Raw genomic sequence first — 24,107 nt, 5'->3', positions numbered from 1 at the left:
CCTGCAGTAGCTTTAACAAACATTCCTTTTAAGTGAAACTGGGTTTTAATGTAACTCTTAGTGTATTTTTCAGTTAGTTTAGAGAGACAGCACTTTTCAACCAGGATGATGTATAACTCCTGAGTTCACAGAAAATGTCGAAGAAATGATTACAAAGTATTTCCAATTCTTTGATAGTGTCCACCATCACAGTGGGAAGTCCCAGTGCTACTCTTGGGAGTCATTAGAACAACAAATTTTAGTTACAAATTTTGCTGCAGTTTTTTAGAATACTCATTTCCTCAGGTGGACTAATTGTCTACTCTAACTAAATTTTTTGTTCCTATATTAAAAAAAAAAAAAATCCCCATGTAAATATTTGGCCTTTACATTCCAACTTCAAACTTCTCAGAAGTTTACTTTAGGTACTAGTTTCCAGAAATGAGGACTAACTCTTTGGAAGTATGTTCAATCACAACGGTGTCCTAAAAACCTTCTAACGCTAGCATTAGAAAATTAGTGAATTGAAACTAGAAGAAAAAGATTAAATACTAGTCTTTCAAGACTTGTAAATATGTGAGAAATTAATAATGTATCCCTACCCTACCTTAACCGTAATTCATCTGATATTTCTTTGGATTTTTTTCTGGTATTTTTACATCAATTCTCAAAACTTAGCATTGCCAAAAATCAACAAATTTCTAAGTAATTTTGTTTGACTGAATTTTTGGAAGCAGACCTCTATTTTCTCCCCATATGTCAAAATCCATACCCAATACAGAGAGTGAGCTAATGTTACACTGATGGTCTCCTGGCATGCTTAAAATATGAAGAAAGCATGACAGTAACAAAAAATCCAATACATATTACATGGCTAGCCACAAAGTATCCTTTGAAGCCAGACAATAAATACATTTTAGTTTAAATTATTAGATTTGTCATACTGACTGCAATAATTTCTTGAGCTAATTGTCATGCTCCTATTTGTATGAACACTTGTACTGCATTTGCAAGAAACATTTTTGAAAGCCAGTATTAAACTTTCACTAGTAAGACCTTATCACTATTTATTAAATTTCAGGACACGTCCTTTTCATGCCATCTATTAGGAGGGCAGAGCAAATCTAGACCTCCAAACAATCGCAAAAAACCAGAGAGTAATCTTTGCCCTCTTGCTCATTAAGACAGAGTGACCATTGACTCGAGAGATTTTATCTTGTAAGAGAAAAGTGGTTTTAGCAACAAGGGTCATGTCAGCCATAATCTGCCAACCCCGCTGTTGTTTCTAGTTAAAATCTTCAGTACCATTTCAAAAGTGCATGCTCTTTACTTGCTTCTAGCTGATAATAATGACAATGATAATGGTAACAACAACAATAATAAAAACTGGCACACCATGGAATAAAGCACAAAATCATTTACTCATGACTACCATTTGTGGCACTGTGAGTTTGTGGAGGCCTTAAAAAAAAACTGGATAGTAGCTGTAGGTTACAATAAAAAGTGAAAGATATGTTAGAAGAGAACTACAAGGTAGTCTGGAAAAAGTCACCAGAGCATCATTTTATGACGTTTACCTGAACATAAATCTATCTAAACACCTGAGTTCCTTGAGAGCACAGCCCCACAGTTTTCTAAATTGTCACAAGAAACAATAATAAAGAATAAAGTCTGATGATAAGATAATTTTTTAATAGATCTACATTGAGCCACAGAATAACCATGAAGCACCATACTTGTAGCATGTAAGAAGAAACTACTATTAGCTGTATAATTGCAAAGGAGACACTAACTTTCCACTCCAAAATATGATTTTCCAAACATCAAAATCCCTCAGCAACTGCAAATGGTCAGATCTTGCATATGGGCATAATTCAGAAACGAGACCGAAGTTTAACTTGAGTCTGGGTGAACAGGATGAGCAAAAGGTGGGAAACCCATGCTGAGTGGCATTAAAAACTACAGCAGTGAAAAAGTCTGATCTATTCTGATTTCATTATCTAGGGCAGTCATAATTGGCTAAGAAATTTGACTATAAAAGCTATCAAGATACATTCACATTTCCACCACGAGAAATGAATGAATTAGAGCAACACAGTGAAGCTTGGTCTGGAAACCTCCTTCTCTTGGACAGTAAGTTATCTGCCATGGTGAAAACCTAAAGGGGGAAAAAACGTATCACGTATGCCAAATTGGAGTTTTAGAGTCTACAAAAACAATGACCAACATTTCATAACCAAACAACTGTCCTTTCCTTTTCTGATCACTGGAATATCCCAAGCAATCAAATTTCTTTTCTAACATGAAACCTGGGGAACATTTAAAGTTTTACAGAAAAAAAAAATCAAACATCTGAGTTTTACTTTTATCTAGAGAAGAGCAGAATCACATTATCTGTTTGCACACCATTCCACATTGCATGCACACAAATGAGCATCCCCACCAGGGAGGCAGAGGAGAATTCACATTGCATGGCTTTGCTGTATGGACATACTTGGCAGCTCCAAAAGCATCCTCGTTTGGCATGATGCCTCCAGGCATTTTTAAAATGGAAATTTTGTGACTGAATTTAAGCTCATGTTAACAGACAGCACTAAAATCCCTGGAAAAAAATTTAGTACCCATTCAGCTAATGATTCTCATCAAATAATAAACCTAAAACTGATAAAAATCTCTACCCTTACTGAACCACTGCATACAATGAATACATAATGTAAAAACTTATAAAAATGAAGCACACTGAAGGTATGGTTAATTTCTAAAACACCTGAACACTAAAAACAATCTGGTGGGAATCACTTAAAAATTAAGTTTGCACAGAAAAAAATATCATTTTATACATACATACATATATATATATATATATATGTATGTGTATATATATGTATATATAGGTATATGTATGTATGTATATATATATATATATGATAGAGACATGTTGTATTGGAACATTCACTAACATTCAATCACTTCTCATTAAAAATTCCTTTTCAGAAACAAGATATCTCATTTGTATCTTTCTAATACTTTTAAATAACACCAAGAAATATTTTTTATAAATATTGTACAAAAACCACTGGATGCCAAACTACCCTTTTCTAAAAGACAAACTAGTTTTTAACTTTGACATAGTAGAACAACTTGACAGGAGGAGGACAGAAGAAAATTTGCTGGCTTAACTTTTACTGAATCCCAAACTTTCATGTCCATAGAAACTCTAGTGAAGTGAGAAATGTAAGTTAATACTACATCTAAAAAAAGATTGGTAAAAATGGAACCCGAAATTCAGAACAATTCATGTTGTTAAATAACACCATTCCAGACATCTTTCATTCCAAGAGTTAACTTCAGATGCTGTCTTACATGACAACAATTAGGTACAAAACACCATTCAGGTGTAATTGTTTGAAGCCCTGTTCCTCTTAGAAGAGTTGCCCCAATAGAAAGATACACAAAAGAAAGGGAGTCACATTTAGAGCAAGGAACAGCTATTAAGCTTCAAACTCCACCTAAAATTATGATTGCTGGACCTTACAGCAAGCTAATGTCTCATTCAGAACAAGAGAGTAAAAAATTCTCATTTAAGTATGTACAGTAAAAAAAAACCCAACAAGTTATTTTGATGTGGTTAAGATGTTTAAGAAGTCAGATTCAGTATTTGAGCATGTCTTCTTCACAGATGAGAACAGGAGTGCTTGAGGTGTTCTGGTAGACATTGCATCTATATTTGTCTCAACTAAAGAGGTCCGCAACAAGACTTTTTGACTTGTTGTCAAGTATTTAAAGAAGCAGATTTTGAAACAACTAAACATCTCTGCATTTTTCCACTTCCAAGTAATTCAGCTCAAAACAATTTATCTTCAATTATTCTTTTCTGAAAGTACTGAGTCAGATTATTTTTTGGAAATACACATTTTCTCATACCTTGTAACCTTGATGTTCCACACAGGTTTTGTAATATTCCTCTCATAATTGCACTGCTCAGGTTTTAGAACTTGTGTACAGAACAAGCACAGCTTGTAAGAAAAGCTAAATCCAGGTTTTTACATGTTTCTACATTTTTACATGCTATGTAGACATTTTTACACATGAAAGTGTTTCTGGCTGAATTAGAACGGCCAGGGTTTCTTGTGAGCAAACTCAAGCATTCATTTGGATATTGGATAAGGACCTGAATAACTAAGCAGGTTTTGCAAGCTACTGCACTCTTTCACGGAAAAGTTCCAACATCAAGAACTGGTCCCATTTATCACTTATAAAGGTTACTGAATTCTTGCCCAATACATAGAATGAATAAAGAGCTATTCTGTACCCTTTGGTAAGAGCAACTCAATCTCACAGCGCAGCTGAGGCATTTTGGATTATTTTCCTTACTTTAACTCAGGAATGAAAAAAAAAAAAAAAAAAAGCAACTTTTAGGGCCAAGACAACTTGTTAGCATGCTAGATTCCTGTGGGGGAGAGAGCAACAACAACAAAAAAAAACCCAAACAAAAAAAAAACAACAAAACAAACAAACAAACAAAAAAACCCCACTAAAATTAAAACATACCTATCCATTAACCTCTAGAGCATTCAGAACTCTGCTATACTAAAAAAGAAAAAATAAACACACAAAACCCCAACAAAACAACCACCAAAAAACACAACCCCCCAAAACCGGTAATATATAATTGAAAATATTTGCCCTTGGCTTTATCCTTCCCAAATGCCAGTTATACGAATTGTAAACATTTACCTGGTAGTTATGGCAGAAGAAAAACCCAGCTTTTAAACAGAATGAAGTTGCTGGTAAGAAAAATGAAAAATAATTCTGAAACTATTTCTGGGGGAAAAAAAAAAAAAAGTAGTATGAGAAAACAATGGATATTCTATAATGAGAGTACAGTGCTGTGGAGCACATTACGTAATCCAGCCTATGCTCACAGAGTGGGCTGGAATAGGGGCACTGCCTCGTCTTACAGTGTCATCATCTGCAATGTTTGAGGACACAAATAAGAAAATATGCCAAGAGAGAAAAGAGTACAATACAGGCTCTGTTTATGCTCCAGTGAAAGATCACACACCACACTAGGTAAGGTATGCACATCTCCACCACAGTTTAAATCCAGCACATTACGTTCGGGCCACTGACACTTTTGTTCAGAAAAGCTGGGGTTTCTGCCCTTTTCACTGCAAAGGCAAGTGCTCAAATGACAAGCACCGATGTAAAACAGTTATTTGTCCCACTAACTGCACCGTCTTGCTGACAGGAAAAGATGCGCTTTTCAGGTTGTATGTTTAGTGTTAGCACCTCTTCTTGGAGCAAGGCAAAACATTTTCCTGGTGTGTGTTAAGTCGAGCAGCTTCATGAGGTAAGGTCATCCAGCTGGAATACGCAAAGCCCTCCTTTTAAGAGACCTCTGCACCATTCTGAACTCCAAACAGCATACAACACAATCTATGCTAATTCAAAGGCTAATTGTTAGGCAAGAAAAATCCTAGAGAACACATCTATTCTGAAAAACATGAGTGAAATGAGAGTAAAAAAAACTTCCAGCCACTAACAGTCTGCAATGGAAAATGAAAAGTCCCCACACTGATCACAAAAGAAACCCAACAGAAAGCCTCTGATAGTGAGGATAAGAACTCATCTAAAGCTGCTGGTTACCTTAGGATCTAAGTATCTTACAAGCGCTATTTCTTAGGCTAAGTGGACACAGGAAAAGATTAGAAGATAACTGTCATTACAGGAAAAGCTTGCAACAACTAAGGCAAGATATCTGCACTACTTTGAGATAGCAAGTCAGCATCATGTAATTTATTTATAAGTTACCATAATTATACATATGTATATAAGTAGTATTTAACGCAAATTCAAACAGAAATTAAATTAATGATCAGGAAGGATGATAATAATAAAGCAGGACTTTAAAAGACTGAAAAGACAACAGAATTCCACTGGTTTTGTAAACAGAAAGGTACAGGCTGATATCATAGGCCTGAGAAAACACTCCCTCAAATTTCATAATCAAGACATTGTATCTGAACTTTCGGAGCATACTCTTCAGGAAGAACTCATTGCAATGACCTTCCAGTTCCTTGGTCCCGACACCTGACACCAGTATGAGCCTTTCCAGGTTCCACTGACAGTAGACAAGAGTCCTCCTCCTTGGGTATTTATGGGACAGCCCTCCCTACATCATGTAGCAAACAAATGAGAAACACTTTCTTTTCACTGTTTTTGCTGTACATCCATCCTTTAATAAAGAAAATTTAAGGACCTTAAAAGATGCATCTACCTAACGTAGAGCTTGTTTACAAGGGCCAAACTGGACGAAAGAACTCATGTTTACTGATAGCATATTGGATATCCCACAGTAAGCTTTAACAACTCGCATAGTAGAGAAAATAGTCTTGTTCAAAGGTATGTTGCATATGCATAAAGGGTTTTCATTCAGAAAATTACTACAAATAATCAGTAAATTCAAATCCTATCTTGCTTTTCCCAGCAATGCCCTCTTTAAGGACTGTGTCTATGTTGGGAAGCTAATGCACATTAAGACTATTGAACTTTTTCCTTCTCTCTGCTCTTTCAGTGGGGATGTTCTGTTCTAAAATACCAATCCTTTGCATGTCAGGCACAGCAACTGCCAGGAATAACTCCAGTAAGCTCTAACTATTCAAGACTTTGCCTCTAGCTTGTTTTGTAAAAGCAGCAGGAAATGCAGAACTTTAATTATGCTTTGAAGGTTACAATCTTAAGCAATAATCGCTAAAAGTAAAATGGCAAATCAGACATGATCTACAAAATCATTATCACTAAGAATCATACTGGAGACTCAAACACAAAACCCTTGAAACTTTAAAACCTCTTGAAACTTTTAAATTTGAAGTAATTATTCATGGCTCTGTACACCAATGAGAATTTTTCAACATTAAAGAAATCACAGTGACTGAAACAAAAGCTGTCTGTCAAATTCCCAATTACTGCAAAAGAAATTCAGTGTTTGGCCAATACTGTAAACCACTGCCATGCAGACATCCAGGCTTGTTTGCCCAGTTTAGCAAACAGTAAATCCACATTAGGATAGTACTGGGCAAGCTTACTAGGCCTGATGAGAAGGAGGATATGTTTGCCTGAGTAGCACACTAATATTAATTCATACTAAAGTCTTTAAAGAATAATTCCCATTTCCTGTTCGAGGCAGCAGCATGCCATGTAAGCACAATGTTCTCAGTTCTGCCCTTTGCAATGGCAACTTTCAAGAGCTCCTGCCCATAAGATCACTGTACTGAGTACCAGTTTGCTGATGTTGGTCAGATTGTTCTGTAACTCTGTTGAAGGTTTGTTTGTACCACTCTAATAAGAGTAATAACTTCATACATATGAAAATCTCATTTGCAGAAGCTAAAGACAGTGCTATTGACACAAAGCAAATAATTATTCCTCTCTAGACTGGCAAGTTTCTCTCATTAAACATTTCAATTCTGAAGGAAAATGCCTAATTATGGAGATTTGTATTTAAAACATCTTGAATCTATTTCTACACCAGAAGAGGAACTCAACACCATTTGGACAGACTTTATATTGAGGCTGAAAAACATGATTCACTCTAAACCACTACAGAGGAACTAAGATATCTTATTAATCATTACAGATGACATGCTTGAAAAGCATCCCACACTAATGAACAGGAAATGCTCAACTTTAAAGTTAAGTTACAGTAAATAATTTCTGTATGAAGAATTTAAATAATCTTTGAGCAGCTGGTGGATACTGTTTACAATATACAACTGGCAGTAAGTTCCCACTGCACCTGGAAGAATTACTCTCCAAAAGTCTCCATTTCTGGAAACAGTCAGGCTTCAGATCAATGGATCAAACAACCTAATATCCAATCCTTTAGAAGTAGAACCAGCTTTTGTATAGAAAGAGTTTCCCTACCTTTCCTGCAGCAAAGTTTTTTCTTATCTCTTTGTCACAGAACATGAATATTCATGTATTTAAGAAGGTACTTAATTCTTCACCAAAATAACTCCCAGACATCCCCATATGGTAGTGCTGCACTCCACTTCCTCCTTGAAAAACACCTCACTAAAAATTGATCAGGCTTAGTGACAAGGTGTTTCACAAGCACTGCCTCTTGTTAATACAACACCACACACATTGATTGGCCTGTGCTATTCACCAAATGTCCTTCTGAAAACCAATTCCTGGACTTTCTTACATGTGAAATATTTCAGCTCCACATTAAAAGCCAATGCACAGATGCAAGTTCTGAGCAGCCACAACCTGCTCCTGTTCATTCCAGATCACAAACACTCCCCTCAAAACCAGAAGTCCTCACAAAATTTTTCTTGCCAAATTTCAATTAACTGAACACATTATAAAGCAAGAGTCGCATATGACTCATCATTTCATCAGGCTGGTCACACAGGAAATGGGGACTCCTGCTTGTGGTAAAAACACTTAGAAAGTTTAGTACAGAGATTATCTAGAAGCAGAAAGCAATACAGTACACTGAGGCGGACATTGGACAAAAATCCAAACACAGGTTTAAGGAGAAAGAAACCTCTTGCTCCCATTAGAAAGCTGTTTTTTATTAGAAGTATGTGGGCAAACTAATAGAGAAGATAAGAACAACCATCAATCTCTGAGGTTATACACTATATTTTTCTCACCCATACATTTAAAAAAGTATATTTACATATACTTTGCACAAAATGAAAACATACCAAATTAAAGCCATCAACTATTTTAAATGCCTCTATCTAATTAAAAAAGCTCTCTGTTTTTCTTAGAAATCAGTTCTTACTAAGAGATAGGTATAATTATGTTATTTAAATGGGTAATAAAAATTCTTTTATTAGAAGTCAACAGTAGAGGGGTCTGAAAACACACACAGCTTGTTCTGTGATTTATGTCCACCCTGAGTTCATCTGCGCTTTGTGAAGTCTCATAGCCCCTCACTTTCCCAATATAAGATTTCTTGGCCTCTGCTCCAGCACCTGAAGTTGGGTTCCAGGCAGAGGCTGCCAGGCAGCAGCTGCTCCCCTCAGTTTCTCAGCAGTGTATTTTACTGCAGGAATTCTCATTATTAGTGTTTGTTTATACAGGAATGTTTTATTTCCTCTCCAACCTCCTGCAGTTATTTCAGAGGACTGTTCTCACTGTCATTTCATTATATGCCTACTGTTAACATTAGGTAAGTGACCTCACACTTTATATATAACTTGCATGCATTCATATACAGGCATACACATGTACGTGTTCTTGCAATATCCAGTCCTTATTTGCAAGAAAACTGAGGGGGAATTACTGCTTGAAAATCCAAAGGATGAAACTGAATTAAAATAACTGGTGCCAAGCTCTAAGATATAACATATCCTATGTTCTCATCATATTAAAAATTCTTTCAAACTCACAAATACCTGTAATTTTATCCCCCTAATCTGCTACACTCTCAACTGAAGATAAAAACATATTAGAAAGAATGTTCAACCAAGCAGAAACTTTTCTAGTGAAGAAAGAAAGGACTTTGAGGTTGAACAGATTTTTAAATAGATAAAATAACATGGGAAATTAGCAAGCAGTTTAAAAACAATTTTTCCCCTAGATGTGTTTGGTATGATGTGATGATATAAATATTAAGATACACAGAAGCTATTAAAAATGCATTACAACGATAGGAAACTAAATTTGTCCTTATTCTAATTATCTCTGAGGAAAAAGTAGTGTTCTCAATACAGGAGAAAAACATGCAGGTATTTCTACGCACTTTATTAATACCTCAAAAGTCACCATTTTTCACTAAATACTTCTTTGCTATGATTAGAGACTCAGGACATTACAACATTTTTAGAAAGAAGACCTTAAATTCAAGTTTTATTTTAATAGGTCTAAACTGTGCACTCCTCCAAAATACTACTGCAGCTACACTTTCACAATGTCAGTCTAGATGGTTCAAGTTACAATAACTACAGTGTCTCTTTATTAAAAGCTTGCCTGTATTTGGAAATTAGCAAAAGACTCAATAAAAAAACAGCGACTGACACTATTAAAGAAGAAAAACGCGTAACAGATTGAAACTCTTAAGCAATGAAATGAGAAGTGTATAACCCGACCTACTAAAATAGGAACCAAAAAAATAAATAAATTGTGCTCTTCAGAATAGTTTTCAATTTTCCGGGCATCTTTTTAATTCCTCCCTCGCATTCAAATGAGCAAACCAGACATTATGTCTGTCCTGCCAAGGAATACAGCAAGATGCTGCTCCACAGTAACAAATACTTTAGTGCAAGTTTTTGTTGCCAACTCCAGTTGCCAGTGAAAAAGTCCTTCCTGTAAATCATCTGATGTGCCTGCAGGATCATGACAAAATAGTTACCAACACTGGGCGGGTGTGAGGCATGTCTGGGACAAATAGACTGCTTAACAAACCCATAATCTCACCTCTTCAGAAACACAACTCAAAGAGTTAAAAACTTTTCATAACTCCTGCTTAGCTTTTGCTACATTGCACCCGTTTTTAAGCACTATTTACTCTCACCAGTTTAGGTACAAAAACCAGAGGGTCGCTTTGCTGTGATAAGCCAGAAGCTTTCTCTAGAACCAAGAGGTGTTACAGCTGAACTGGCCTGGAAAATTATTTCCCTGCAAACATACTCTGAGTGCACCAAATCACAAACCACTATGAACCCCTTTTCCTGATCAATAGTGTCAGCATTGCTGAAGTGGAAAGGAGGACTGTTTGGACATACCTGTCTTCCCATTGCTTTTATCTGGCCCATACAAATCTCTGTAAAACCGTCAAAGTCTTCTCCCCAGTCCTCAAAACTATTTCCACTCCCTGTTAAAAACAGCCTCTCTGAGTCCTGCCCTCACCAAAAGCACAGAAACATGGGGCTGCACATCAACAACCACTGTTTAAAGAACATCATATATTAACCTGCTTTCAGAACTTCTTCCAGTTGTCCCAACTTGCAGATTCTTACACTAACAGTTACTGATAACAAAAGGCATAGCTCAAACACTTTCTGCATATCTTAATGCAGAAAAATTTCTAGAAGCACAGATAAGTCAAACTAAAATGAATTTACATTTGTAGTCTGCATGTATACTTTTCCTAAAATAAACCCCAAATAAAAAAGAAAACCCACATTAGTAATTGGTAAAATATTTGGCTACAGAAAGATTGTGAACACAAAGGTAAGAAAATACCTAACGATTATTTTTACCTCAGTACAAATTATGGCTTCTCGTTCATTTGTTTTCAAGCAAGTCCATGGTATTTACTCATACAAGGTTCTTTACACTGAGAAATATTTCAATGTAATTGCTGAATTAGGGAGAAATTACAATTTCCTACAGAAAAACATATATAAAATTTCTTTTAATGTATGAAATAGGCACAGGATTCGTTTGTATGGTCAGAACATCACACTTTATTAAATCTTATAGAATGTTCCATACTGCAGCCAAATAATTCAGGCTTTCCTGTTCTACACTGCACTCTCCAGTGTACAGAAAAACACTTGCTACTCCAGCAGTTCAAACAAGGAGGTTGTTATACTTTATACCAAAGTACAAAGATGAAAGCCAGGTCACCATACATCCATTACCTCTTTTTACTATTTAATCTCTTTTAGGGCTTTGCTGACCATAACCATCATCTCAAAGGACCTTTCTTGTTATTTAAACTGTACTGAAATTTTCATTATTCATTCTTAAATTACCAATATATTTCAGACCCTCAATAATCTAATTCTCCTGGTACCCAGACCCAATGCTGTATAAGGAGTCCTAGACTTGTCACTAGACTAAAAAGCAAATTTTCTTCCCCTTTCACTATATACAGTGACCTGCAGAGTAGGATAACCTAATGTTGTGTTTTACCCTAGAACAACATCCAGCAGCATTCTCCTACAATGCAAAAAAAAACCAAAGAAGATGTTATGCAAACCCACATTTGGCAGGACTGGGAATGAAGCCCACATGTCTACTAGAACAGTCATCCATGGAGCCACCCTACCACTCAAAATACCAGCCAGACACAGCTTTAGCCACCCTGTTTATAACCAGCACTTTGGTGCTACAGGATCATCCCCCTTGTCAGTCCCACCAACAAAACTTGGGATTTATGGGCAACACATCATTGCTATTTAATATAGGTGTGGATTAGGGAGCACTGACCAAAGACCATTTGGTTCCATAGCTTTGTTTTGTTTTTCCCTTTTTCCCAAAATAGCAGCACAGGTGAATTTTTACTTTGCAGTTACTTATGATACAAAAAAGACATTAAATTAAGAGCCATGCTGGATCGATAATTTGGAATAGAAATCATACAGAGAACCCTGATTGCTACAGAGTAATAATGGCTGTAATGGTACAGTATGAGGTATTTCGCTTCCCATTTTTACATTTTACATTGGGGAAAAAAACCCAAAACAACTCACACACAAAGCAGCTTTAGAACATTTCATAGTTTAAATATCTTTTAATCTCATAAAGCACAATTTACAGTAAAATCCAGGTATTTCATGTTTAAGTTCTTTGTCACATATATCAATGTAACTATTTTATATAGCAACAGTGAGCACTTTTGAGCATTGTGAGAGATCTGTGTGATTTTTGGGAATCCTCAAAAAAAAAGAGCTTGTTTAGCTTTAGTATGAGAAGAGCAAGGGGCACACTGACACCAGTTCCAGAGAGGATCAGATGTTTGTCCCCTCAGCTAAGATCAAGTGCAATGGGGTTATAAAAAATGCATATTGGGTTACCTGAAGTATCAATTTTCATGGCAAGAAATCCTACCCTAATAGATCTAGGAGGAGGAAAAATTGTTCTGATTTTGAGCAGTCACTTCAGTAGTCATATTTGCAACCTTTATATAATTTCTGACAGTGTAATTCTCTCGAGAGAATTACATTCTTAACTAATAGCTGAGATGAAATATTCCATTTTCATGATCTTTTAAACTAAACATACACCATATGAGTTTTGATTACAAACAGAAATGGCAGAGTTTACAATAGTAACAGGTCTCCAAATCTTTAAAATAAAAAAAGCCCAAGCCAATACTAATTTATAAATGCAATGCTGAAATCATTCCGCTAGCTAAAACTAATTGCTGAAAAGTAGAATTCAAACCAGCCACACTAATCTAATCAGCAAGAGCAGGAAATGCTGAGGTTTTCCATTAACTAATAGATATTAAATGTGTCATTATCATGCAAGATTTTCCTTTCTGTCATGTCTCAAAAGCTCAGCATGGTACCAAGCAATAATAATAATATTTTTTTAAACAAAAAAACACCAGAGCATAGCAAAAGCCATGCTTGTAACAGAAACTCTCTGCTGTTTGACATATGTGATGCATGTGATTTAAGCCTGATTTATGAAACAAGCAGCTACAGTTACTCAAGCTTTCTTGGGGAAAGAGGAGTGAGAAGCAACCCCTTCCCCTCTGGTTTTTTTTTTTTTTCTTCATTCACTAGAGCCTCAGGAAGTACACCTTCCAAACAATTTATTTGAACAAAATTCCTGTAAATCAGGTTTTTCTATAAAGAGCTGCATATTTCCAGCTTGCAGAGAGGGTAAGCCTTTTTGAACCTCAGTTTAAGCAGCTAGGGATACACTCAATTTGCTCTTTCTTCACAAAAGATAACAAGAGCAGACAAAATACAACACATACTTTCTAAATCTAAACTGAGCCTGGGACTCAGGAGGCTGATGTGGCATGAACAGAGAACAATCTTCTTCCTGAAAAAAGCCCATTTGCTATTTGTACATCATCTTACAGTCACACACAGCAACTCACGATCTGAAAGACTTTGTAAAAGTAAGAAGGTAAATGAAGATGGATGAAACAGATGGAAAAAATACCCACATTTCATCATAAAAAAACTTTCCTAGATGAATGTCACTGTCACAACAAAGATATCCAACAGCCCTGTCTTCACTTTGGGGCAAAATTAACTCACAGGACGCTGCTGGGTCTCCAGTTACAGAGCCCAGCCCATGCACAGGGGAAGGGAGGATGGAAGGAATCTCAACTATTAGAATACAAACTGCAAAATAATTAGTTGCTCTTGAGAGGGGGAAATGACTCTGCAGAGACATTGGAGGGAATGTCTCTGGAATTCAAATAACTGTATGAAATACTTGGATAGCAAAGTGGAAAAAAATCCAGTGTATACACTGGTTTAATACAATCCACAATGGTCTAATCCTTCTCTTTTTTAGGATCCCTCCAATCCTTCTCTTTTTTTAGGAATATAAATAACTACTTCATTTTCTTCATTTTTGCCTCCTTCTATCCACACCAATTTGTAACACCTAAGTCAGGGAACAGCTCTGCATCTAGACTTATGTAGAGATAGATTACCTCCAGCCAAGGATGTCTTCAACAAAAAACTCAAGGAAAGGAATAAAATGCACAAAGACACACAGAAAAATGTACTAGGCAGTCTACCTCATTTCTACCAGACGATGGGAGAATCTACATGTTCATTTAGTCCCAACAAACAGCATCTAAGGGACAAATGTCAATTTAATATTAAATACTGTAGTAAGACTAGTATTGCCCTAATAATAAACAGTGGTCATGTGTGATAAGCATCTCCCTACGCTGAAGAAGGTGGTTGTGAAAAAATGGCATATTTGTCCTGCATGGACTCTAACCACACCTTGGGTGTTACCAGGATAACACCTAGTGCACACATGTTCTATTAAAGCAAGATGTATCAACAGAAAGGAATAAAATATATATTAAAAAAATAATATATAAAATACTAAAACCTTCAGATTTTTACTATTCTGCCTGGCAATCTGAAGTAATTCTCTTCAAAGACAGCAAAAAATTATGAGATTTCCTATTTCAGCACATCACTTGACTTCCTGTCTTCCTAATAATTTGCAACTGTTTGACAAAACTTGAGAAAGAACAAAACCCAATAGCAAACCACTCCCACATACAGACTGAAATACAGCAGAAGCTTTGGCAACACATAATAAAAAAAGCAGAAAGATAGTAAACCTAGCTTTGTTTACAAGCTCTATAGCTATGAATGCTAAACTTGACTTTAACACATGAATGAATACAAAGTAATAACACAAACTTCTAAAAATAAAAATGGCAATGTGACCAGAGCATATAGATGCAGACATGGGAAGGATACCAAAGTAATGTTCTCATAACAAGAAAGAATATTAAGTCTTCTGGTATAATTCATCATACAATCTTGCTTAAGGACATATAAAACTCCTGAAAGAAGAAAAAAAGTCCAACCTTATCAAAAAAAGCTGCAGATTTGACAGATTATTTCTTTATATAGGCTCTTACTCAAGCTCTTCAAGACAATTGGAGAGCTCCCTTATACTGGGACCTTTCAGCTGGCTGAAAAGCTGACAACTTCTCAGCTGTAAATTCTGCAGAATGCTTTTAAATGTCAAAAGAGACATACCAAGTTAAATATTTGCTTTTGGTTTACATCTCCCCAGAAGAAAGTGTAAACAATCATCATGGTCTTAAATGGGCCGCTAGGTAGCAACTACATCTTAGCCTCTGCCTTTTAGTATGACTCTTGTTCTGAGGCACTTGGAGGAGAAACAGCCATATACATTCCTGCAGCATAAGCCCCAAATGGTTTGAGCCAGTTTGCTCTAATAATCAAAGCAACTTCTAATCCGTGTAGAGTTTATGCTATATTATCTTTCATAGTGTCAAACACACATATTAGAATTTTAATAGAAATACAGTAACTGCCTGCTGTTCAAATCTTGAATTTCACCCAATGGAACAAACTTAGTATCATTTTAATATAATTTTTATGTCTGCAGTGCCTGAGTTTGCAGCGCTGCAAAGATATAAACCCAGTTTCTCATTCTTACTAATATAATCATCAGGCTTCCCTGTTTAAAATCCACTACTAAATGTACTTACTGAAACCCCAGACTATGTTCTTATAATTGTCTTATGTATCCTATATGCTATATTCGATTTAAATAGGCTTCAAGTTACATAGTATCACACTCAACCAGTCTAGCTTTCTGTAAATTAGTCTGGTGCAACTGTGTAAACAAACTTTGCAGCTACCCAAGCACTGCAGAACTAACATTTACAAGGAATATAAAATTAGGTCTTTACTACTCACACAAATCTGCAAAGCTAAACGCCTGATTCCCAGTATTAAATGCATGTACAGGCTTTACTTTGCCTAGCATATAGAGGGTACAGCTCAAGAATTAGCAAAGTTTTAAAGAGATTAGTACAGCAGAAAGATATAACAAACAAAATTCAAATATATTCAAAATTAAAATATTTTCAAAGATAATGATATTTGATTTTACCTGAAAATTAACATCTTCTTTCTTAAATATTAGTGCTCGAACTTCATCAGGATCTCCATTAAATATAGCTTGAACCAATGGTGGCTGAAATGAAGAAAAAACACATCTTAAAATAAAACTCTATTTTAGGTTTCAGTGATGTTCGTAGAGTTTTTTTGATACACAACAGAAACACAAGGTAATGACAAAAAAACCCCCATTCCAGGCAGTAAAACAAAGAAACCAGCACCAGTATTTAGAATCAAAGAAACTGCAAGTTTTAAAAACCTCAAACACATGGACATCCTCTAAGTCAATTAAGTATATATGTGAAAGAAAAAAAAAATAATTGAGAAGACAAGCTTGTAACAGCTGAAAAGAGAACGCCTTAGAACAAAATTAGGGTTGTCATTACATGCTGCAAATTCTATACAGTATAAGCAAACAATCCCCTTTTACATTAGCAAGTGACTCAAGTTACTGGAAGTCTTTCACCTGTTTAGACAGAGTGGGAAAGCAAAGTGCATCAGATAAGTATGGTAACAAATTCACACTCACACATCTATTACTAAATATAGCAGGATTTCTTAGTAAGTAAGAAAAGCTGCTGAGGTATGCTAGCAAGATTTAAGTCAGTCACTTGACAGAATAAAATGATTTAAAGTACTAAAAGCACAGTTCCCCAGTGTCGATCATTTCCAGAAAGTGCTAACTTGACTCTAACAGTTATACCAAAATTGTGACTTACATTAATTTTTGTTTTAGCTTAGAATTGCTCTAGTTTGATATAACGATATATTCCATCCATTCTCAAAATAAACACAGCCTGTTATTATAATGCAATGATCACATCAGCTTCCAAAGTGGTACTGCCTAAATGTACTATTGAAGAGTGGGAAGTGGAGCAGGGAAAACCCATTTACTTAAAATACATTTCCTCGAGCCTTCTAAAACCCCACTGCTATTACACAAGAATCAAGACCTGTTCTTGCTGCACCATAAATAAGATTACATGAAATAGAATGGACCTTTGCAAGCAGAAATTCTACCACTAAGTTTCAGCTTTTCCCATCTTTATTATGAGCAGATTTTACCACCTTGTCTTGTTTCAATGTTGCAGGTATTCATCCTAATCTTAGGAATATAGCTATTGGTATTTGAGACAGCATTGTAAGCAGGAAATATGCCAACAAACAACATGCCTTACCAGCACATTTCCAGAGGGTGATGGATGTACAGATGCATTTTCCTGAGGTAAATTGGAAATAAATGTGGGAGAATCATCTTCCTCCTCCTCCAAAACAACAATACAGACTCGACTCATTCGATCCGTTTGAGGAAGCAAAAGCAAACAAAAAAATGCCAGCAACGGTATTTTTGGAAGCAGACTGCAGGTATGACAATAGTGACCATAGAGGAAATACTTTCACCTGTTTCACATGCCCTCACAAACTTGTGAGTGCTACTGCTGGTGCCTTAGCATCTAGAAAGGGACATTCCAATCCCCCCTCACACTTCATTTTCCAGACTTAAACACCACAAGATGTTCAAGACACTGCTAAAAAAAAAAAAAAAAAAGTTGTTCTTTATAAAATAAAAAGTCCCTAAGCATCAAAACCGCAATAACGAAAGTGTGGAACAGCTGATAAAAATATCCCAAGATCCAATCCCATTCGAGCAGCACTCACTGTCGCACACAGCTTTCCTTTCACGAGCAAATTTGTCTTTGTTAATGTCACAACTTCCACAGCGTCCTTCTACCCCCACAGTGAAGTCATTGTCGCAGAAGACACGACTCTGTCCTGCAGAGGACGGAACAAGGAACAATTGCCCCGAGAGAGACGGCCGCAGCTATTCCCACTCCTGCAAGGTCAGTTTAAATCAACCCTCCCAGGCTTTCTGGTGACTGAAAATAAACGTGCCTCCCGATCATCCTGCCATTCTACAGCTTCCCTTTCTCAATGTCAAAAACAGTCCAGACAGAAAAACACATCTCGGTTCCAGCAGTTATTCAGGACCTGCTCAGAGGAAAATAATTCTTTCCCATGCAAGAAAAGAGCTGCAACGTGCAGCACGGCTGCAGCACATTTACATGCGATGAGTCAGACCACAGGGACAATGAACTCCTTGAATAAGACTGCCGGCTGAATCCAGCAAAAGCAAAGCAGCCGGTGTTACTCCGTCAGGGACACGAGCAATGCGGAGCGTTCGTTTTTCCTCCACCAGGCAGTAGCTGTGGCTTCTCCATCAGGGAATGCGTAAGGCAGAAATACTGTTGCGGAGGAATGCTTCAGCAAAACAAGCTAGCTACTGCACACAAAAGCTCCAATTACTGCCTTAGACGACTTCTGCAAAAGCAGCTCATCACTCAAGTGTTTCTTTTGATCACCATGTGAATGCAGTTCCCATGATAGTCTTCATTCAGATTGAGGAGGAGGAAAAATAAGGAAAAAAAAAAAATCAGACTCTGTATATCTTCTCTGAGCCAACTTCTTTATTCGAACATCTGTCACTGCGCCAACCTGATCCTCTTCTTCAGTTACAGCTTCTTCTTATCAGGTTTTTTCCTTGATGAATTAAATGATACAATCAGCAGATAGCCTTGTAAAGCTCAGAGAACAGCTTGGCTGTCCGAGGCGGCAGGAGCGGCGCACCAACCACTGCCACGGCAGCGCTCCCCCTGGGCAGCAGCCTGGCGAGCAGCGACTGCAGCCTGGCAGGGCGAACTGCCTAGTAATGCTCACATGTCACACTTACCAGAGCACCCAGCCACCGCTCCCAGGGTAACTTCCTCTGGCACCAAAAAAAACCCGCCTTTTCATTTCTTTGGGGGCAGTCTTTGCAGTCTGCGCCAGTTCGGTGACTAACGCGGCTGAAAACGTAAAAATTCTATAACTGAAGAAAGAGCGACTGTTTAATATTTTCCACTAAAAGCCGCAAAGAAATGTGGTGTACTGGCTCTGCTGACTAACTACACTTCAGGCGGTAAACAATTCCAGCGCTTTAACTGTTTTCATATGGCACTGGTCAGAGCAGCAAAACAGTCCTCACTTAACTCATTGAAGACAACAAATGCCCCACCATAAATCCTCTGAAAATTAAATAAAAAGTAAAATCTTAAAGCAATAGGCTGACTATTAAAAAGCCAGCTATTAATGACTAAACCTCTGGATTTTTTGCAATTAGTACAGACAAACATAACCTCAACTTGAAAAAAAAATTACATCAAGTATAATTTAAATATAATGTTATTAAAATATACCACAATAATGAAGTATAATATGAAGCCCTACAACTTGCTGAATAGATACTTCAGCTTGAATCTGCCTAAATGGTGCTGGCTCGTGGGTGTATTATGTAAATGGCTTCTGTCAAAAGTTGCTGGATAAGCTTCAGTGTTACAGGAACAGAGGGAGGGGTTTTGCTCCTGCTGTGCAGCACGAAGGCAATTCTGGTGTCCTTCAGTGGCTGCTAAGAGCAGAATTTGTCAATGGTGAGCAAGATTATAGCTCTTCAATAAAGTATTTGCACTCAGGTTTCACAGAGGAATCCAGGCAGAGAGAAAGACGGGTTTAAATAGTGTGTAAATGGTCTGGATATAAATAGACATACTGAATTCCTACCTCTGCGGACCACAGGCAGGAAAAGCTTACATGAACTCTTTTGCAAAAATGTCTACAGTAGCTTCATTGCAACATAATAAATTGCTTAAACACCTCCCTTTCCCCCTGACACTTTGTGCAGGTGAAAGTTTTCTAAATGCAAAAGAGTACCTTGGCCAAGGGCTCCCTGACCTCAAGAGTCCTGGCCTGGCAGAAAATAGCACCAGATTTTGATTCATCATGAAATTTCTGATTAAAATTTCTCAAGATTAACAAATACCTTTATAAATATATTCTGTTCATTACATAGAGTCTAGTTGTTTTGAAATCTCATACTTTTGGTCTTAATTACAAAAAAGCAATGATTTGTACACCACACTGCTTTGTTCTAGCATTTCAGCCATTTACTAAAAAAGCAACAACACAGATTCACATGAGTACATATGAAAGCTCGTGTTCTTCTTGGCCACAGCAGAACTAGTTTTAATAAACTATGGACGTCCTCAAAGCTCAGCTACTGCAACACCCTACTGTCTGCTATGGAATACAACAACCTCAACATAGAAAACAGCTTGTTTTCTATTTGTCTAAGGAACAGACACTTTAGCTTATTTGCATAATTAAACATGCCTTTTTAAAAAATTAAAAATCAGATTTTATGTGTAAAAGCAAAATACTGGCAAAATGCATACTCAAGCTTCATATGATACACACACACTTGCTAAATAATGGTTTTCCAGCTAAGCCCATACGTTCAGTGTAAATGAATACTTTTCAAGAGTCAGTACATTTATACAGTAAGCAAATGCCAAGGGTTCCATATGCTTTTTTTGGAATTACCAACTGGACACATTGCTAGATAGAGATAATGCCTAATTTGGTTCAAATTATCTGAACATAGTCCCTTTTTTACTTTTGTAATTAATGTTTCAAAGTCAGCTAGAAATTCAATAGTTACCTTAAAAAGTACACTTTCACACTCAGTTAATTGCAAAAATCCATAACATTTTCATTTACTCTGATAATTATTCTAGCGATCTTAGATATAATTATAATACAATTTATATCAACTATTTCCAAAAGAAAGTTAACAGATATCTCACCTAACATTGTACTTTTTTGAATTGTGACATTACTACAGAGAGTTAAAAGCCAGTACATTGCAGTTTGCATTGGAAAGAGACCCAACACAACTGAGTCAATATTATATTGATTTCTATAGCAATCTAAACCATGTAAGTTATCAAAAACACCCTACTCATGATAGGACTGTGTGTGAGCAATTGGTTCCATAACCAAAGAAAAACCCAGCTCTGGATATTGAATTTTTGCTCGCAATTAACTGGCATTGCCCCCTTACATCCCCTTCAACCAAAAGAAGTGCCTTCACCTCAACGCAAACAGCATCTCTAATCACCTCTTCTTTCAACTTCAATAAACCATCCAAAGCATCTTCTGGTGTGCAAAATGCAGTTTCTAATGTTACCTAAGAGGTCTTCTAAAAACCAAAAGCTGTTTAGAATTCTACTGTGAGAAACCAAATGAAGGTTTCAATTTTTCAGCAGCTTATCTAGACTAACAACTTTCTATGCAGAAGAGTTAAGAGTAGCAGAGAATGGAAGCAGAGTAAATTCAAGATGATTAATTTAAGCTTCTGTTCCTCAAACTAATTTAGGAATCATAACAGAACTTTGCGAAGGTATAAAGAACATTGCATCTCAAACAGTTTGTATTAATAAAACTTAAAATAACTGAAGACAGCAGGTCATCACCATCCATCTTCTCCAAATGTCATCTATTTCCAATAAAAAGGTTCTGAAATGAGAAGTAGGAAAGAAGGCTCAGAAATGGCCTAACTAAAAAAAAGAATGCCATGTCTACAGGGGTTTAAGTGGTGATCTGATGACCTCCATAAGATCTGTTAGCAAAGTAAGATCTCCACACTTAACTCTCAAATTTTAAGAAGTGCAATGATGATACGCATTTTTGCAAAAATAAAGGCTTTTTTTTGTTGTCATGATAGCTGTAAGGAAAAAAAAAGTGTCGTAATTTTCAAACTACAGTTGTCTTTAAGTAAATCAAGTTTCAAGAGTCTTTAATGGGTGCATATAAAGAGAATATATTACAAGAATGCAACCTGCAGGTTAAAACACAGATGTCTGCCATCTATACTAGAGAGAAAAACATGAACTCTGAATCAGCTAAAAATAGCAACCTTTTCTATAGATCTTCCCTCTTTTCTAGGAACAAATGAGCAGAAGACTATAGCAGCGCTGCCAATGACACCGAAAACCAGAGGACATTTAGTATCAAAGAATCTACTCAGATAAAGATTTCTGTCTTGCCAATCAGCATTTACCAAGTTTTTTTTTCTTGGCTAATGTTAATCCAACTGGTTTCAGGCAATATTTTGTATCATTAAAAAGATCTAGGAAAGGAAGAAAGTTGTTCTGTCAGGTTCCAGTAAAAATGAAAAAAAACTTAGAACCGAGTCGTGTATCAACTCTGCAAGGCAAACACCTAATCTGTGTATTTCTTCAGAAGACAAAGATTGCTTTTAACAGACACAGCTCTAAGTAAACAGGCATGCCCCAGTATAAGCTGATTTTATCAAATACAGACAGAGAGAAGTGTTCAGCATCACCATGAATATAAGTTACAATACTCCTAGAATACTTCTCATGAGTCACACATCTGAACTCCTCTGCTGTTTCCTCCCCACTCCTGAGGGAATGAGGTGGAGTCAGGAAAGAGAACAGTCTAAAGCAAGAAATTAGTACCTTTCTTCCCAGTTTTGTTCCTTTTATTCCAGACCATCTGGATCTGCAGAATAGTTTTAACCCCTGGACTCCACAATTCTGCTTCTAAGGACAAGCAAAACAGCTCTGCTTGCACCTCATGATACCATAGGCAATTAATACTTTTTAAATGCAATTATACAGTCTCTTTAATCTAAAGAACTATTTATTTTTTAAAGATCTTTGAACATTTGGTAATTAATAAAATCCAGTATCTGAACAGCCATTTCAGCTGAAACTGAAACGCAAATAAAAAGAAGAAAAATAATCCAGCATTCATTCTAACTTTTCTCAACTGGAGCAACACAAGAAAAGTTAATAACAAAAAATGTCTGTGACTCAGACATAAACTTCAGTTGTATACTTAAACACTCTGTAACATGTTAAAAATATTATCTGATCAAAGAGGAATAAAGCACCTTGAAAGTGTTAAAAGTCTACTAAGCAATTTTCTTTTTAAGACTTCTCTTTTTTTATGTCTGAACAATACACCTGCAGACAAACGCTTGGCTGAAGGACCATAAAACAAGATACAAGATAAGTAAATACCTTAAATAATTATTTCTGGAGTCCAAAATATGGAGTCTAGCAATCAAACTGTGCACAGACCAAAACCCAGAACAGCAAATGCAACTCCTATTTCTCTTAAAAGAAAGTGAAAACGAGAGTCCTGCATCTTCCAACATGTTTTCTAGCTAGGATAACAACCAGCACACTTTCCTTTTAGGCCAGATTTAAACTCACTGGCAGAAGGAGGTTCCTTGTGCACTTTCGGTGCACTAGCCTAAAATCAAAATCAACAATTCCATCTTACATTAGCATACAGCACATAAAAGAAGTCCTCCGGTCTGTCTGAATTCACGGTCTCAAGGTACTTTGTAGAAAATGTGTGTGCTCAGATTTATCAGCTGCACCCAACAGCAGCCACCTCTCTGGCTTTTGAGAAACAGAAGGCAGCTATTACATGCAACAGCTTTTCTAAACAACAACCACACAAGTCTGACAGTGGTATTGCCAGACTTGTAAAACAACAACAGTTTCAGGGAAGGGAGACCACAAAAAGGTGCACCTATCCACATATATTATTATGAATAGTTAAGGTAAGTTTGCATCCATGACGACAAACAAAGATCTTGACAAACTACTTTAGCTACTGTGGCATGGATTTTGGACAGAAGACAGGTTGTTTTTTAAGCAATTTTTCTTTTTGGGAGAAGGTAAGTGAAAGAAGATAACTACTGTTCGAAAATGGAGAAGGTATTATCTTAAAATACCAATTTAGTCAAAGAGAGAAGCAGGCAAAACACTTCAGCATTTGTTACACCCACACAAACACAAAATTATTAGAGTTGGAGTTTTTGCAAGCATGACAGCTTTTAGAAATGTTTTCATAATACAAAAAAACAAGGCCCACAGG

The 24,107-nt window shown here is 36.5% G+C and overlaps 1 protein-coding gene across 5 annotated transcripts in view; it reads right to left on the bottom strand.

Annotated features, from left to right (window-relative positions):
- ANKRD28 (ankyrin repeat domain 28) overlaps positions 1-24,107 on the bottom strand; it is a 119,228-nt gene that overhangs the window by 56,370 nt on the left and 38,751 nt on the right. For 2 of the 5 annotated variants that reach the window (XM_066194918.1, XM_066194934.1), the window contains exons 1-2: positions 17,498-18,904; positions 16,312-16,395 (exon numbers count right to left, since the gene is read on the bottom strand). In XM_066194918.1, the coding sequence (XP_066051015.1) occupies positions 16,312-16,395; positions 17,498-17,614 (201 nt within the window). In that variant the 5' untranslated portion in view covers positions 17,615-18,904. Of the gene's footprint in view, positions 1-4,716; positions 4,780-16,311; positions 16,396-17,497; positions 18,905-24,107 lie in introns of those variants that run through there. The other 3 variants (XM_066194925.1, XM_066194943.1, XM_066194949.1) reach the window with 3 other exon arrangements.

This window comes from Chamaea fasciata, unplaced genomic scaffold (genome assembly GCF_029207755.1).
Source record: "Chamaea fasciata isolate MVZ Bird 193981 ecotype frontalis unplaced genomic scaffold, bChaFas1.0.hap1 SCAF_1, whole genome shotgun sequence".
NCBI classification, from domain to species: Eukaryota; Metazoa; Chordata; class Aves; order Passeriformes; family Sylviidae; genus Chamaea; species Chamaea fasciata.
Note: the sequence above shows the minus strand (reverse complement) of the source record. Positions and strands in the feature narration are given on the sequence as shown.